Source organism: Hippichthys cyanospilos, chromosome 3 (assembly GCF_059441005.1).
Source record: "Hippichthys cyanospilos isolate Australia breed blue-spotted pipefish chromosome 3, RoL_Hcya_1.0, whole genome shotgun sequence".
Taxonomy (NCBI): domain Eukaryota; kingdom Metazoa; phylum Chordata; class Actinopteri; order Syngnathiformes; family Syngnathidae; genus Hippichthys; species Hippichthys cyanospilos.
The window spans coordinates 2,269,467-2,288,265 of NC_142371.1; the positions used below are offsets into that span (position 1 = coordinate 2,269,467).

Consider the following 18,799-nt stretch of genomic DNA (forward strand, 5'->3'; position numbering starts at 1 on the left):
CTGTACTCCCAAGTGTTGGCTCAGTGTGAGCTAATGCTAGCTGAGTAGCACAACATTGAGTGAGGCGCAGGGGAGCCACTCAGCGGCAGAGCCTCAGCCGACCATCACCCCCGACAACCCCGGGCGGATTTGACGTCGGCACGCATTGGGACTTGATGTTCGGCGAAGGACTCCGTCTCGGGAATTTTGAAGATGGAAGAGTCTCTTGACCTTAAACACTTTCTAAAGTGAGTATCCTTTAAAAAATAGGTTTGCCTACGCTGCGTGGGTTCAAGCGAACCATACACGCAAGTAAGCTAAGACAAAACCTCCCCCCTGTTAGCATGCTGGTGATGCCCGATGAAGGGTTTCATGAAACGAGGGTGTGTGCCTAGCCGCAGCACAAGCTGAACCAATGTCTGCAAACTATTCACCAGATAACGAATTAAATTCAAATGGGGTGCAAAACAAGGGCTGTAAGCGCTCCTGTTATCCTCCATGTTCCTAGCTACATGTAACCTAGTTAGCCGCTAATGCTCGCCCAAGATTAGCCTTCTTGGCACAGAAAGACAATCGATTGCTTCCCTCTTCGGCCAAACCGAACGCAAATACACAGGTCGCTTTTCCCGAGCATAACGTGGAAGATATGCTGGGAATATTTGAACCAAAACAAGCGATTTTACCTGACGAAGGCTAAGATTAGCATATCAATGTAGCCCTTTTGGTTTGCACAATTCTTGTGTGTAAATGAACTTGCAAATGTAACAGTTGTGGTAACAATATGCCTGTTTGCATGTAAAGCTTAATCCTAATGTGTAAACTACAAGTTTCATAGCCTAGCCAAGTGGAACTGAATGAACTGCCTTGATCTAGATTACACACTGTCTTGAAAAATGGACAGGAACTGGCTTTTAAAAGGCCATGTTGGGCTGCACCAAGGCTTCCTGCACAGGCCATGTTGTCCCTCTTTGCTAGTTGCAAGTGCTTCACAGCCGCTGATTATTTACAAATATATATATATATATATATATATATATATATATATATATATATATATATATATATGTATATATATATGTATATGTATATATATATATATATATATATATATATATATATATATATATGTATATATATATATATATATATATATATATATATATATATATATATGTATATATATATATATATATATGTATATATATATATATATGTATATATATATATGTATGTATATATATATATGTATGTATGTATGTATGTATTTACATATTTGCTATGGTAATAACGAGTTTGTAACATGAATTTTTACATTCTCGAGGCAGTTGCTTAGCTCTACTAATTACAATACTGTCTCTTTCTGATTCTGATTTTGTTCAGCATTTTTTTTTCCCGTTACAGTCTTTGTTGTGATGCAAAGGCACATCCACTCCGAATGAAACCCAGCAAGAGTGACAATAAAATCTGCATGAAAGTATGCAACTTGCTTTGCTCTTTGCAGTGAGCGATATCCATCTTGAGAGAAAGCTTCAGTGGATGACAGCCAAACCAACCGGTCAACAGCATGTGCTCTCTTTACATGCATACGCTAACAACATTCAATAAGTGCCTCTCTTTGATAAGGCAAAAGCTTGTTGGACTCATTGTTAGCTATTATGGACACACACCACAGTTTATTCCAAACCTATCTTTCTTTTTGCCAGGTGTGGCGTCACTTTGGAGGGTTCGTTTCTCTGATTTGGATTATTCTTGGCCAAGCAACGTCTTCAGGCCCACTAATCCTAGACGAGTTTTTCAATGGACACTCTGCTCAAGTCAGAAATCAGGTATTAGATGCCAGACAACACAAATTCCATTGTGTATGAGCTGTTTCAAAAGAAAAATTGTGGTCGCGACTAGGGCTGGGCATTGTTAAAAACCATGTTTCAATTTTGAATCTTGATTGAAACTCAATTTCATACTGTTTCAGTGAGAAGTAAAAATACACAAATTGGAGTAGTAAACTTTTGTGGTGGCTCAATAAAAAGAATGGTCACCACAGATAATAAAACCTTTGAGTGACCTTGAGCAAAATTGTCAAAGTGCCTCATGTGTCCAAATGAAGTCTCTGCTACTCCTCCGGAGAAGTGACTGCCATGATTTGGTAATGCTGTATAATAACTTCATTTTCATGGTTGAGAAGTGTTGGTGGAGAGGTCGAGCAACTGAAACACCTAAAATGTGTTTTCGGTGTTTGGTTCTGTTGTGATCCGTTGTTTACTAATTTGTCTCAGAATTGCAGTAAGTCAGTGACCCATTTTTTTAATATTTGTGTATAGTGGATCTATGTGAATCTGTTCAAGGACAGTTGTTGACTAGTGATTTAAAGAGATTTTTATGTTCCCTTTGAAATAATTGGAAAGCATGAACCAGGCTAAAACTGTGACCCTACAAAAGCATTTCTTATTTTTGTTTTGTTTTGTTTTAAGCTGTCAAAAGGTTTACAATGTCCATCGTAAAATAGAAAACCAATAAAGCATCAATTTTTGCCTTGTTAAACTTGTCCGATGTTGGAGTTTTTTTGATTGATTGTGAGTCGGGTTACTTCAAGTAACTTTCAGCAGGGTGAGTCAGGTCCGTGTCTGGGTTGTGTTAAGTTTTGCCTTTGAATACTGTGAGTGTATGTTGTTGTTTTGTTTATAGCTGCTTTCTTCCAAATGTCTGTTAAATCCTGCAATGGTAATTTGGGGAAAAAAAAAATCCTTAATGATTAAATGACCCAGATACCAAACACACTTAGAGAGGTTCCTCCAAAGTAACCGTTCGTACACTTTTATCAGCCCAATGAGATCAAATGAAATGTAAGCTAATGAGTTGCTGCATTTTTACATGTTGAACACAGACATATCTGTGCTATTTCGTCTGTGGTTATCAATGCTTGTTAAAGGTTGGGTATACAAATACAGTAGTGTCAAATCTTGATGGATGCAACCATTGAGTTTTCTCTGAGCTGTATTTGCAAAAACTGTTATACTTTTTCTTATTCATCTTTATATTTTTTTCTGGCTATACCTACATAGTAATACACATACCATTGCACCCCTGGGCTCTCCGCTCTTTCATGCGCGTTAAGTATTGTGCTGGCTGCTACTGTTGAGAAACCAAGTGAGGTTCTGTTGGTTCTAAGGCATCACATATAGCTTCTAATGTTATTGATAACGATTATCTCCTTAAGGAAATAAGCTTTACTCGACATGATTCTTGGGTTATGGCCAGCAAATTGAAGTTAAAATTCAATCAAATTAAATAACATATTAACAAATAACACCACCAACTCAACATTTGAACATCTTTAAAAAATTCAAATGTAAGTTTCTGAGTAGCCCAGTCTCAGTACATACTTGGGTCTGATTGAAATACTTAAGCATGACTCTGAAAAATGGCATTGATGCTCATAAATGCCCCTTAGTGTTAAATTAAAACAATTCTGAAAACATGAGTGAGACAAAATATTTTCACTGAACATTTGGTGTTTATTTTGCTTATCTTTGTCTGATTTATATTCGTTTGATGAGCCTAAACATTAGCTTGTGAAAACGATGTAAAGCAGGTAAAATTATTTAAAAAAGAGTGGCCCGCCACAGAAAATGTATCAGGCAAAATACTGCGGCTATAATATCTTAAGTCTTGGGTAAGATCAATGGTGAAAATGAAAATATGTTTATTAAATACAATTAACTAATAATGGGCTGTTCTTTTTCATGTCTCCATGCTATTCCCATGTATCTCAGAGACGAAGGAAGCGGTGCCTCGGTAAGTACATTTATAGTGTATTTTTTAAATATTTATCAGACTATTGGTTCTCAACTGTTGTAATCCTAGGACCTGCATCTTCCTCTTTTGGAAAAGCTGTCACCCATTTTATTGAACAATAAACAATAGAGCATTTTGTGTTTAAAATGTACCGGTAAGTATTATATGAAATTGTGACTCGTATTTTGCGACCTGCCCACAATGGGTCCTGATTGAGAAATGCTGTGTTAGACTTGCAAATTCTAAGATATGTTCATCCTTGCAATTTTCTATTGTCTACTAAGAGCAATGTATTCAAGCCGTAATGGTGTCTGTGTTTCTTGATTGTAGGTAAAGGTGGAGGGCCTTTCTAAGGCAGCTCTCATCAAAAGTCTGTCTCCTCGAGTCATGCTATCCAACCATCTTTTGCCTAAAGGGACCAAGATGAAAGTCAACCTAGAGGATCAGAGTCGTCAGAAAGTGTCCTTCAGCTTTGCGCAGACCAAGAAGCCACTGCACAGCATTTTCGTTATCCCTTCCAGCCCTGAAAAGTCTGACACTGAATCTCCCAATGCATTTGACAAGGGAAGGGATTCTGACAGTAAAAATGAACAGAACCAGACCTGCGCGGTGCCAATTTCCACAGAACAGACTTCCCAAGTTCCAAACTTTGCTGCTAAGCTGAAAATGGACTTGGCAAAGATGCATTTCAAGAAGCAAATACTCAGTGTGTCTGTGACTAGAGAAAAACTATCATCTGTTCTTCAGGGGGAGCAACTTACTTCAAGTTTGTTTATGCAGAAATCAACCAATGACAGCGAAACCAAAATCCCAATTTCGCAGCATCAGAACCCCGTAAGTGTCTGTCCTTCTGAGGATTCACATCGTCACTCCTCTGAGAGCCAGACAGTATCAAGTCACAAGAAACCTGCTGCATCTTCAGGAAAAGAGGAAGAGAATTCTAGTAATGAGGATAAAAATGTATACAGAAGAAAAACCAGGTCGCAGACCGAATCCCGAACAGAGCCTGAAGAGCCACCTCCGATGTCTTCCAGACGCAAATCAGTTGACTCCAAAAGTAAACCAGATTTGGAAAGCGGTAGCAAAACTGTGACAAAAAGGTCTTCCTCTCGGTCTCGAGGGGACGAAAAAGAAAAAAGCTCATCAAAACGATCAGAGAATCATGAAAGGTCATCTAGTCATACGAAATCGGACCGTGAGTCCAGATACTCGTCATTGCGGTCGCTGCGTTCAAACAAAGATCGCAGAAGATCCAGATCAAGGTCTAAATCTAGAGGCTCTCGTACCAGTTCATCTCACCCAAGATCAGATAGGTCGAGAGGTGACAGGGGGTCCCGCTCAGAAAGGTCTTATTACCACGATTCAGACCGCAGATCGTACCGAAGTTCTCCACGAAGAGACAGGCGACGATCTCGTTCTCGCAACGACAGGACTCGCGACAGTTCGGGATCTGAAGATGACCATCGCAAGACCAGGACAAGGACAAGTGACTCCAGTCGATCATCCACCTATACAAAGTCCTCTTCCTACTCTAAATCTGACAAAGCTTCTAAATCTGTAGATACGCCACATTCGTCAGAGTCAGTCAAAAGAAATCAAAGTTCATCGTCAGTGTCAGAAAGGACTACTTCAAAGCGAACGTCCGAATCCGACCCCCAGCGCAAATGCTCTCCAAGTGCAGATACTAGGCATCATAAAACTGGAACCCATTATACACAAGACGCTAACAGAAAATCCAACTCATCCACTCAACATATCTATGTGGATATTGAACAACACGAACATGGAAATTGCCTGAAAAACATCTCAAGCGACACTGAATCTAATCAAAGGACAAAATCACAGGCGGGCTCGGTTTTAGAGGTAACAATTAGTTGTGTCGATGCAAAACAGACCGCCTGCTCCAAATCTTCAGAAGACACCAGTGAACATAATAGACAATCAGAAGACATATTTTATAGCCCCATTAATGAAACAAAACATGACTCTACGGTAAAATCGCCTTTGCTAGATGAAAAAGAAAAAAATAATGTCAATTGCGTTCGAACGAGAAATCAAGGGGACCATCAAGATAGCGGGTTGTCAAATTGTAACAGATTAGATGCACTAAACTCCAGTGTCAAACTAGAAAAAGAAATCGCACCAGTTATAAGCTCAAATGAGGACATGCCACATGTAAATGCCACCCTTGAAAAAGTAAACAATTTGAACGACAGCCTTTCTTCTCCAAATGTACCACACGTGACTTCAAATGCAGCTTCTGAAAGTTTACTCGATAGTAATAATGATGTGGTGTGCAGCACGGATGTGAAAGGGGTTGATTCTTTGCAAGGGTCAACGCCTCTACCTTATGCAAACGATTTAGACGCTGAACATACTGCTCCGACATGTAAACCACAAGATGATTTTTATGATGTTGCCACTGCCATTGAGCAATCGAAAATAAATGCCCCATTGCAATCAGAGCAACAATATAAAACGGAGAATCTGATAACACCTGAACAAAACATAGACAATGCTCAAAAGAGCACTCCGAATAAAAAGTCCCGGTGGGATATTGTTGGACAGAATAGTCCAGGAAATGAAGTTTCACAGCAGACACTTGTTGCTGAACAACATAAAATGATTGTCTGTGTGAAAAAAATTGAATTTTCCAAAAACCAAAGTCAATTAGAAACGATACAGAGCACGCATGAATCTGAAAGGCATTGCATAGCTGAACAGGAGAAGGAAAGCCCCAAGCAGGCACTTAGTTATGTCTGTGGGGATTCTTCACATGGGATGAAGGGCATTGACCATACTCCGGCAACGAACCTAGACAAGCCTCTGTGCAACAGTGATGCAACGCAGATCAACAGCGCTCCAAAGATAGAGAGCTGCAGTGTAAACGTTAAAGAGAAATGTAAAGCTAATACATTATTACCCAGTCAGGAATCCAGAGAAGGGCAGAGCGAGGCCAGTGAGAGTGACAACTCTGAATATGACTCTGATTGTGACGAGACAATAAAACGATTGCAATCTGTAGTGGTTGTGCCAAAGAATTCAACAGTAACAAGTGAATCGCATGACGCCGGCCCTTCTTCGTGCAGTTCTGTTATCGTAGAATCCCCCATTAGTAATGAAGTGAATAGTCATGAAGTCCAAAATCAAAGCGGCTCTCAACAAAGACTCGAGAGTGTTTCATACCACACCGGGGCTTTTTGTCAATCCCAGAGTAATATGATTGACAGCACTAGTCACTTGGATGGATCCAGCTCTACTGGTGTCTCACAGCCTTATGTGACTTGTTCTACCAATGTCCACCAAGGTATCACTTTCCCGCAGAGCCTTGACAGTTCTGGACATTACAACCAACTGCAAGGCCAGCATTATGTTAACAACAGAGGTGAGCTGATGCTGGCACACTATCACCATTCTGCAAGTATTGGCCATATCAATGACAGGGGTGGTTTCAACCCAAGCTGGAGTTTTTCACAGCCTGAACAGCCAAGTAGTACGTATCAACAGCCGGACAGCAGTCATGGACCGTCGTTACCGCAGTCAAAAACCTTTCCTAGCGCACAGCAGCATGGGCACCACAATATCCCATGGAACCACCAAACCTCAGGCATGCAGACAAGCAAAACTCCCTACCTCCATGTTTATCAGGATCCCGCAGGTGAAATCCACCCTGACTCGCTCACTAATGACCATGACGATTATTGCCGGGCCAAACCATCCAATCAAAGTAAACCGACTGTCGATCACGGCGGTCCTCCGGGTGCGCCCGGTTTCGTTCAAGGTCACGAAATAAGCAGCAACAGCAAGTGCTCTGCCGTACCCGACCCCCCGAGGGAGGACAGCTTCAAGGCCCACAGAAGCAGGGGTCCGCCCAAGAAAAGACGACCGGAAATCGAATCCGATTCAGACAACGAGGCTGAAGCCGGACCCGCTGCCAAGAAGGAGCGCCAGGGAGAAACTGAGGATTCCGCACAAACTCAAGTCAAAGTCGAGGCGGTCCGTCCATCGCTCACTCTGCAGCACTTCCAAGACTCCAGTCGATGGAAAGAGTTAGCCAAAACAAAGAAGATGCCACCTTATTTTGACCTGATTGAAGAGAATCTGTACCTAACTGAGCGGTAAGAATTTGTTCACAAATTCAAATGATTTCATAATCTCAGACTGAAAGAGTATGAATATTTGTAGAAAGAAGAGCAAATCTCATCGCGATATCAAGCGTATGCAGTGCGAGTGCCCGATCCTGCCCAAACAGGACCGTTTAAGGGGGATGATGGCATGCGGGGATGATTGTTTGAATCGGCTGCTTATGATTGAATGGTGAGTTACGTTATACTCAGAAAATATACGCCTTGTTTGAAAAAATGTACAGAAAAAAACTTTTTGTTTGGCCGTAGCTCATCACGCTGCCTGAACGGACATTATTGCTCCAATCGACGCTTTCAAATGAAGCAGCATGCGGACTTTGAGGTCATCCTCACCGAAGCCAAGGGCTGGGGTCTCCGTGCAGCTAAGGACCTGCCTTCGTAAGGATTTCATCTGCAACGAAAGTAGCATTGTGTCAGGTTGATCTTTACGTACATGTTTGATTCCATCACAGAAATACCTTTGTGCTGGAATATTGTGGTGAAGTGTTGGACCACAAAGAATTCAAAACAAGAGTTAAAGAATATGCACGCAACAAGAACGTCCACTACTATTTCATGGCTCTAAAGAATAACGAGGTAGGTAAAATAAAGGTGGCAATACAGTGCAGACTAATATTTACAATATCACAATCACAATTCGATGCTTGACTTTGTCTTGTGTCTGTTCAGATCATCGATGCAACACTGAAGGGTAATTGTTCTCGGTTTATGAACCATAGCTGTGAGCCCAACTGTGAGACTCAAAAGGTACGGAAGCCAAATGAAGCAGTTTTTAAATAATACTGTTCAGTTGTCATGTGTTGTCATGTCATTACTTAATTGATCTCATTTCAGTGGACGGTCAACGGCCAGCTTAGAGTTGGGTTCTTCACCACCAAAGCAGTCAGTGCGGGAACTGAGCTGACATTTGACTACCAATTTCAGAGATACGGGTACCCCCCCCCCCCCTTTTTTTTTTTAAATTCTTGTGTAAAATCATAATGGCATATGTAAACATAACAAATAAGTAATATTAATCCTTTGCTGTAGGAAAGAAGCTCAAAAGTGCTTCTGTGGAGCTCCTAGCTGTAGAGGCTTCCTAGGAGGGGAGAACCGAGTCAGTGTCCGTGCGGCTGGAGGGAAGATGAAGAAAGACCGAACTCGAAAGAATGCTCTCACCACAGTAAGTTCACACACAACTGAAAGTTGTTCCAATTGCTTCTTTCTAATGGTTTTCGTTTGTATGTTTTATAATATATGCTTTGGAGACATTGACAATGACTGTTAGATATCATTTGGACAAATAGAAATGTTTTTTTAAACAAGTGAATAAAATGCAATATGATAATTATGTGTGGAGAAAAACACAGCAAAATTAGGTCCGCCAAAAATAAAGAAAAACTTAGCAAAACAACAGCCAAAAAAAATCAATTCAGCATAAATAATACCATACCTGCGTACTTGGGCACATATAAGTATAAATGTATGTATTTCTGCCTGGTATATGTATTTTCTATACTACATACTGGTCTTGAGGAATAATCATATTGATGCACAAAATATAATACGATAAAATAAGAGTCTGATTTGCCATATATATATATATATATATATATATATATATATATATATATATATATATATATATATATATATATACACACATATACACACACACACACACACACAAAATTTTACCGTCCCTTCCGCTCTCAAAAATATGTTGCATATTTCCTGCTAGTAAATTGTGTTTGGCTTTATAAATTAATTGTGCACTTTCAAATTCTACATGTTCTGCAAATTGAAAATTCTGGATTAAAGAAACAACTGGTTAGTGTGGTGAAGAAATCCAACATTCTGAATAGTTCTCATTGCTTGTACTGAATTTACAATGCTTGGAATTCACTTTTATAAGAATTTTTACTTACCATCTACCGTGTGTTTTTTTTTAGGTTGATGAAGAACTGGAGGCATTACTAGAGAATGGCGAAGGACTCTATGATGGCAAACAAGTGGTGTCCCTGTGCAGGCTTATGGTCCGCGTGGAAAACATGGAGCAGAAGCTTACCTGTCTCAAGCTCATACACGTAAAATCAACATTACAGTGTTCATATTCAAGGTGCCTATTGCTTTACATAATTGTGAGTTTGCGCCATGTAGGATACACAGAATCCATCATGTTTGAAGCAGTTCTTAGATCATCATGGCTTGTCTTTGCTTTGGATCTTCATGGTTGAGATATCTGAAGCCAAAGGCAACTGTGCCAATAACATCAAACTACAATCTGAGGTGAGATCTTTGCAGTCTTGATTTCTATACCTTTGGAAAGTAACTTATTTTTTTACCCCTAAATTTTTGCACAATTCCTTTTTCTCCAGATTTTGAAGACCTTAGCTGTGTTACCCATATCCACTAAGAACATGCTGGAAGAGAGTAAAATCTTGACCTTCATTCAGCGATGGGCCCAAACAAAAGCACTCCCTCAGCCCACCGAGATGGACGGTTACTCCAGTGAGAACACGTCTCGTGCCCAGACCCCCCTTAACATCCCTGATGCTACCTCTTCTAAATTGGGGCCAGAATCTGACAAGGACACCTCCAAGCCTGCTGTGGACCGCCGCCTTAAAATCATCAGTGAAAACAGTCTGGACAGTGCACTTTCAGATGCCAGCAAAGCATCTGATGGAAAAGATGAGGAAGAGGAGGAAGATGATGACGACGAAGAAGAATCTGTTCCGAGCGCTCTGCCTGATGACAAACTTAAGGTGGATGTGGTCAACGAAGCTGCTGATCCAGGGAAAGAAACTCCACAAGAAGGGGTGACAGAGCAAAAACAAGAAGAGTCTGAAATCGCAGAAAGTCGGCAACAAGTTCATGTTGAAAATGTAAAAGACCAAGCTGAGTTGGAGGATAAACCGTGTGAGGTAAAAGTAGACTTGAATGATGAAGTGACGAAGAATCTTGAGGTATCTGGGATTCCTAGCGAAGAAGAGCTGATTGCAGAGGCAGGTACAGAAATGACCATGGTGGAAGGTGACCAGCCCGCAGTTGAGATTCAGGACTCAGAGATTGAATCAGTTCAAACAGTTGTTCCAACTGAGGAGCCTGTAGAGCAGATGGTAGCTAACACAGAAACGTTGCAGGCTGAAAATCCTACTAGCCCCAAGGCCCATCTGGAAGAACCTGCCCCTGTTGCCCCCTTAAGCACCGACACCCCTGAGGTCAGTACGGCATCTGAAGACACGCCGGCACCTACAGATCCCCCCGCGGTAGAAACGCCTTCTCAGGATGAAGAGGAAGGAGTTTCCGATGTGGAGAGCGAGCGGAGTCAGGAGCCCCAAGTCGGCGCTTTGGACATTAGCAGCATGGCGGCCAAGCTGTTGGACAGCTGGAAGGATCTCAAGGTGAGCTCAGACAAATGGGGGGAAAAAAAAGTGTGTGTTCGTAATATGATTGGATTACAAATCGCAAAATTTGGATTTGAGCCTCAAATGATCTGCCTGTCTTTCAGGAGGTGTACAGAATACCGAAGAAGAGTCAGGTGGAAAAAGAAGCCAATGGTAATTGAATTTAAATGCTCTCCAGTCATGTTCATAATTATTTGCGACATGTGTACCAACCGCATTGTCTCAAAACAGATCGCAGTCGAGATCGTGACACAACTTTGACTCCACGCAACACTTCTGGTAGTCGAGAGCGCGAACGGGAGCGTGACAAGGAACGGGACAGGGACAGAGACAGAGACCATGACCGGGATTGGGAAAGGGACAGGGAGCGAGAGAGGGATCGGGAGAGAGAAAGGGACCGGGACAGGGAGCGTGATCGAGACAGAACTCCGCGCAGCACTGAGAGACGACGGCGACGCTCCACGTCACCGCCCTCTTCCTATGAGCGGAGCAGCCGGCGTACTGAGGAACGGTAAGAATTGGAAATAGACCAATTTGTTTTGTTATGTTTTTTCGCTCCATGACCAATGCTGATTGTTAGTATTTCAAGAGGCCAATAACCAATATTTGATGTCAATTTTCACATTTTTGGTCAGAAGGAAAATCTTGGCATCAAAATTTAGCTCATTCACAGCCAGTCTAGTGACAATTTATCTTTGAAGTCTGTGGTCATATTTGTTGTAAAATTATAAGAAAACATTGAGGGATCTCTGAGGGTCACCGGCACATCTTTAAAGGTTGAAATCAAATTTCCCAATATTTTACTTATATACTTTTACTAATACTGTATTTGCATTCATTTCAAAGAAAAGTGTGGTGTTCACAGAGTCAACAAAATCACATATATATAATGTTAACTGAAATGTCAAATAAATACCTGCATTTCCCCGGTTAACATGATTTTGATGTGATCTGTTATCTTGCCCTCAGAAAAAAGAAAAAAACACCACCACCAATTATCTGTTCCGTTGTCAAATTACAGACTATCGACGGCTATTAGTCGAACCCTAGTAAGAATTTCTGCCATCGGGAGCGTTTGACCTTGTGTACACTAGGATGTGGAGCAGTGTGGTTTTTGTTACGTGAATGATTTCAGGTTTGACTCGTCAAAGACACCGAGGGGCGTTAGCAGTAAGGAGCGCAACAAGCTGTCTACAGAGGAACGCAGGAAGCTGTTTGAGCAGGAGGTGGCTCAGAAAGAAGCTCAGAAGCAGCAGCAGCAGCAGCTTCAACAGCAGCAGCAGCAGCAACAGCAGCAGCTCCAAACTATGACCTATGACCCTGCCTTGGCCTATGCCTCCACTTCTGGCTTCATCACCTACCCACCTGGATACCCCCTCCAGACATTTGTGGACCCCACCAACCCCAACGCAGGCAAAGTACTACTACCCACCCCTTCGGCCGATGCCACCATGACCTATGAACAGACTCCGCCCCAAAGACTTGTCTCAGAGCTTGGGCTTCCCTCTCCGTCATCCACTTCACAAGCCACTCCTGTCTCTAATATCTCTCAGCACATCACGACCGCCGACCTCACGCCTGCAGACACCCAGCAATATGCCCAGCCCGCTGTCGCGGCCCAGAATTCCAGCGTGCCTGTCCTCTCCGTGCCTGCCCAGACGGCGCCGCAGGTCCAGGGCCAGCAGGGTTACGCCACGCTGTGGGACCCCGCCACCCAGCAGGCGGTGACCGTGCAGACGCAGCCGGCGCAGCAGTACGCCGCCGCCCCGGCGCAGGGCGCCACGCAAACGGCCATCTACTACCAAGGCCAGCCCTGCCAAACCATCTACAGCATCCCCACCGCGTACCCTCAGACCAGCACGCCAGTCATACAGGTGGGATAATCATCGTAGAGCCTAGGCATTAAACCCGTATCTTTATGTAGGACTGCGACGGCCTTAATAATCTAAAAAGAATTGATACCGTCTCGTTTTAGGTGCCTATCGAGGTCAGGCCTGGTTAGTTCAGTGGTATCGCTGGACCTTGGATGGGATATCAACTGCTCAGCTTAGTGCCGGTTATTAGCCCAGATAAATCTGTGATATTTTAAATTTGGTGCGACTGACGTTTTTCTCAGATTTTCTGAAATAGTCAATGCAAATTGCACTCAGCAGAATTTTCAAGTCCTCAACCATTACAACGTTCCACATTATTACAGTTTTCCTGAATTCTTATCTTTCTGGTCTAGTGACTAGGCATTTTTTTGTTGGTTTTCGTGCCATTTTTTTAGCAATACAAATAGAGTACTCAGCATTCAGTATAGTAGTCACAGATATCAAGTACTGATACTCAAAACCAGACCAATTTTTCTCCACATATCTGTTTCAATAACATTAATTCAAATGCAAAATAAGTAATATGTCATTTAGAAGGCTTAAAATGATTTTATATACCTCTATTACAATATAGTATGCATCCGTTTTAGCGCGTTTGCACTTTCAAATCCATTTTCGTCAAGGGTTTTATTGCCTCTTTATTATCAACGAGGCCAGGTGGATAATTTTTCCGGAGGACTTTAAAACATTATGAAAAAAAGACAGCTTGTCCGTTCAAGACAAAAATGCGAGAGCAGTGGCGTGGCACGCGTGGATGTCAGAAAGTGGGGGAAGAAAAACAGCCAAGAGCAACCGATCCACGCTCTGTTCTCACCACAATCGGCACTTGGGTAAAGAAGTCTTCAGCAAAGAATTTTTGGAGACCCCCATTTCAAGCAAACTGGATTCACCCAAATTGTAATGGGGGGGGTCAACTTAAGCACGAGATTGCCTTGTACACTGAGAAATACAATAATTATGAATGATTGTTTTTACAGCCTTTAAAAAAAATTGAATAATTAAAATGTTTTTTTTTTTAACTTTTTATTTCATGATGTGCTTTTGCAGGCGTACTCTGACCCTTCAACCAGCTACTTGCATGGCCAGACGGTGTATCCTGGGCATCAGCAGGGTGTGGTGGTGCAGCAGGGAGGCACAGTCACCACCATTGTTACCTCTCAAACTGTCCAGCAGGTAATCAGGCCACCTTCATTCTCAATGCATTACTAAACCCTCACTAGAGAAAAGATTTTGGGGATTATCGTCCTTTTACATTTTTCTTATACTTTTTTTGTGTCACTTTTTTTTTAAATTGTAGGTGATATTTTCAAAATGTCTAAAAACCTTTTTCTTAACGATTTTTTTTTTCTATACCTGAAGCATGAAGAACAAAAACCTTGTTTTTGCTCATGCTTTGTTGCATGCACTCATCTACATATTTCTTTCTGTGACACTCAATGGTGTTGGACAGTTAAAATAAAGGAGCCAATGTCACATAGGATAAAATACTTCGAGCCTTTGGCCACAAGGGGGAGGTATATGTGTGCCACACACCCGCACACCAAGCTGTGTGTAGATATGGTTATTTGATGGTGATTTTTTCCATGGCAGGCTGAGCAGTAATAACAGGTTGTAAATTAAACAACTTTTCCTTTCCTCAGGAAATGATCGTCCCCAACAATGTGATCGATTTGCCTCCTCCCTCTCCCCCGAAACCCAAAACTATCATTCTACCTCCCAACTGGAAAGTGGCGCGGGACCCTGAAGGAAAGATCTACTACTACCATATTACAACGAGGTGAGGAGTGGCGATAGGGGGCCATAGAAGTTTTCCAACTTTTGATTCATATTCTATATATACATACAAACAAACAGGTATCTTTTCTTTCAGGCAAACGCAATGGGATCCTCCAACCTGGGATGGAAGTAGCGAGACCAATCTGGACCATGATTCTGAAATGGACCTGGGCACTCCCACTTATGATGAAAATCCCTCTAAGGTAAACTTCTAAAGGACACGTGGGAACTTATTTTCTAAATATAAAAAAAGGGTCATTGTGTGCTTAATTTGTTGTACAGTACATAAATCCGCCTTGTTGGTGATGCGTCGTCTTTGCTTTTTCATCCGCTTCTCAGACAGTTTGAGGTTGGATGAGAAGCATAATTATAGCCTTTGTTCTTTGTTCTTTGGAGCCGGAGACGGTGCGCCGGTGATTACTTTCAGCTGTGTTTTATGGAGAGGAACAAACGTCATCACAACACCATCTCCAGGCACCTAGATGAACTCCGCATATTTGTCTCAAAGTGACAAAGATGGTCTCTAAAATCCTGTCCCACTACTTAACAAAATGTCCCCTGGGCTCAGGGTCATAAAGTGAGGACAAAATTTGTCCCATTTGTTTCCCCTTCTTCACTGGGGATAATGGAAAGCATCTGGATGAGCCAGAAGTTATTTATTTGGGATTTTTTTATCACTCTTAAATGTTCCCTCATTGTATCACTGAGATGCATGCTGAAGAAGCACAATGAGGTCACGCGCATTTCATTTCGCAGCACTTGAAGTTGTGACACGTGTTCATCAGAGTATAAATGACTCCACTGTCCCGCCGCTGTTTTTTTTTTTTTTTTTTTTTATCATCACACTTGGCATCTCAGCTGTTCTTGTCTCCTGTGTGTTGGTCACAACGGTTGGACGTCCTGCCAGGATATTCCCGCTTTGTGTCAGGTGCTGTTTGATTTCCCAGTTGACCTCCATGGCTACTCTTCAGGCTGCCAGCTGCCACATTTAATTGGGGCACATTTATGCTCTCACCAGATCATAATTATAGATGGCCCCGACACTGCTGCTTTTAACCTCTAATGTGGTTACAATGTCTTCCACTACAGCTGAGAAAATGTCTGAAATTATACACCTTTAAAAGCCATCACATGAAACCTGGAGACAAAATATTAAAAGGGCACTGTTGCTTGTTTTTTTTGTTTTGTTTGTTTTTTTAAACAGTTTTCAACGAAAACTGCAGAAGCAGACACTTCGAGCGAACTGGCGAAAAAAAGTAAAGAGACATTCCGCAAAGAGGTAGGCATGTGCCCCCCATTTACTCGCATGTGTTGGACTTCAAGAATGGCTTTTGAACACGTTTGTGTGTTTGTTACTCAGATGTCCCAGTTTATTGTGCAATGTTTAAATCCCTATCGGAAGCCAGACTGCAAACACGGCCGCATCAGCAACACTGAAGACTTCAAACACCTGGCGAGAAAGGTAACATTCAACATGTTTGATCATTGCTAAGCCCTTGGAAAAAAAATGTGCTTGTAAAAAAAAAAAAACAACAACAAACACAAAATATACAGTATTAACTCATTTAGTGCCATGGACGAGAATTCTCATCTTTTAAAATAGTACTAACAATGATACATTTCTGGTCAAATACGTTTTTGTATGGAGAGGAGCTGACACCCTTACCTAAAGCTCACCTAATGTAAGCCAATTGAGCAGTGTAGTAACAACTGTGACCATTGGATGGCAATGTTTCCACACATAGATATTACCTGCATGCAATTCAAAATAAGGAATGCAAATCAATCTTTCATACAATACCACCCATATTTACATAGAAATAGCACGCAATTTTCGGCCGCAGTTGAAAGATGAGTGAAAATGTTGAACATACTGGCCCGCTAGAGGTTTCCTTTTCCAATAACGCTCGGCACTGAAAGATTTAAAAGTTCAAACGGACTGAAGCGACAGCAATGAACGTATGGGCTAAGCGCGACTGTGTGACCGGCAAAAGGCTACTGCTAGTGGGACAAAATATTCATGATACAAATGACTCTCTTGTTTTTATGGTTTCATCATAACCCATTCTCTGACAGCGCAGAGAACACGGGAAAGTATTCAATTTGATTCGTTAATTAATCGCTGTCATTTGGCATATACACACAACCATAAACTTGGTGGAATGGTAAAAGGAACTCGAGCTGCGTTGCGAGGAAAAGGAAAAGCAAGTGCTTGGAGTGCATCAAAGTTACATTGGCGAGGCGTTCACCGACCGCCCACATTGTGGGAAATCTGAAATAAATATCTAACTTACAGGTATGAACGCAAGAATATATGAAGAGTTTACAAAAGATGTTGATGATTTATTCTGTTTTTCTATAGTTTTTACATTGCCAAAATGTCGGTGCGTCTTATACACGGTACCGTAGAAAATGACCAGAATTTCACCCCAAAATTAATAACACAGGTGCGTCTTCTATTTGGGAGTTACGGTAGTTCCATTAATGGGTTCAGAGTTAATTGAAGATCCCGACGCCGTAACAGTCCCAGCAATGTAGCTTGTCCTTTTCGCCGCCAGCTAACCCACGGCGTCATGAACAAGGAACTCAAGGCGTGCACCAACCCCGAGGACCTGGACTGCAACGAGAACGTCAAGCACAAGACCAAGGAGTACATCAAGAAGTACATGCAGAGGTTCGGCGCCGTCTACAAACCCAAGGAGGACACGGAGGTCTACTGAGCGCACACGTTTGCCTTTTCCCAGCCGTGAGCCACGGCCGCGTTGAAACGTTGAAACCCGGAGGACACGCAGGGGTGCTACACACAACTTTCATACACTGGTGGAGTTCTGAAGTTCTTTTTTCCAATGCTTTTAAAGGCCTGCGAATGAAGTACAAGCCAACTTTTGTTTCTTTCCACTGTCGAAAATGGACCAACCAACAGTCCGCTTCATTTTCTGGTGCTGCTTTCAACTGCGGAGGTCCAAGCTCCCGCTCGATGAAACGCCGGCGGGACTTTTGAGGGTCGCTTCCGAGCTTCTGTCCACTCCAGGTCATCCGTGTTTTGACATTCATCATGTCTTTTTATCCGTTAGGCCGCTTCGCACGCGGGGAGCACGGTTTGATTTCTACTTTTGATGTGCCACCCTCACGTTCTCTTTGAACTTGACTCGCGCAGAAGAGTGTAGCATTGCAGTTTTAACTTATCCATTTTAGTTTTTAACTAATTTCATGACGACATAAGGAACTCTGCCTTTTTATTAAAAATCAGCCCCTCCCCCTTTTGTCTCGCAAACCGTCACAGCCTATTGCATTAATTGTTGATATTTGAAATAGTCGTTTTGGGAATGTTTAAATTAACCAGACACTTTGTAAAATGACTATCATTTCGTGATTCTCAAGTGTAAATATGTTGTATTATTATTACCAAACGTGTATGCAGGAGCCACAAGTGACCAGCTCGACCCTTACATCAAGATGTGTCACCCTCGCCGGCTCACGTCAGTGCACGAGGGGGACTTTGTTTTCTTTTCTTTATTTTTTAAATGTACAAAGTAATTTTCACCCTATTCGACTGTAAGTATTGTGCAAGCACATTGTCATACCGAGTGTACAAACATTTTAAAAGATAATAAACTGTTTTTTGTACACCTTTGCTGTGACTGTGAAGTGGGAAGTTCACTCAGGTGTCAGTTTAATGCAGAGATGGAAATCGCTGCATTAGGCGTTTCACACAAGCTTGTTGACTAATTTGGAGTCACTCACTGCCGACCCTCCCACTTCCACGGCATTTGACATCGGCGGCAGGACGTGATTTCAAAAACCGCATGCGGCAAGTGACACATGCTTTCATCAAAAGCCTCGGGGA

At 42.1% G+C, this 18,799-nt stretch overlaps 1 protein-coding gene across 2 annotated transcripts; it reads left to right on the forward strand.

The window, feature by feature from the left end:
• Nucleotides 1-108: 108 nt before the first annotated feature.
• Nucleotides 109-18,581, forward strand: LOC148425408 (histone-lysine N-methyltransferase SETD2-like). 2 transcript variants are annotated; one of them, XM_088410190.1, is made up of 23 exons: nt 109-227; nt 1,683-1,805; nt 3,750-3,771; nt 4,102-7,889; nt 7,957-8,088; nt 8,166-8,294; nt 8,369-8,492; nt 8,586-8,663; nt 8,751-8,848; nt 8,946-9,078; nt 9,848-9,982; nt 10,056-10,184; nt 10,274-11,299; nt 11,407-11,455; nt 11,534-11,813; nt 12,438-12,720; nt 12,856-13,176; nt 14,224-14,349; nt 14,817-14,953; nt 15,047-15,155; nt 16,157-16,231; nt 16,313-16,414; nt 17,511-18,581. In XM_088410190.1, exons 2-23 carry the CDS (start codon nt 1,777-1,779, stop codon nt 17,670-17,672), a joined length of 7,467 nt encoding a protein of 2,488 aa, XP_088266316.1. In that variant the 5' UTR covers nt 109-227; nt 1,683-1,776; the 3' UTR covers nt 17,673-18,581. The 2 variants fall into 2 exon arrangements, with proteins under 2 accessions (XP_088266316.1, XP_088266315.1); XM_088410189.1 differs by having other exon boundaries at nt 12,438-13,176.
• The last annotated feature ends 218 nt before the right edge of the window (nt 18,582-18,799 follow it).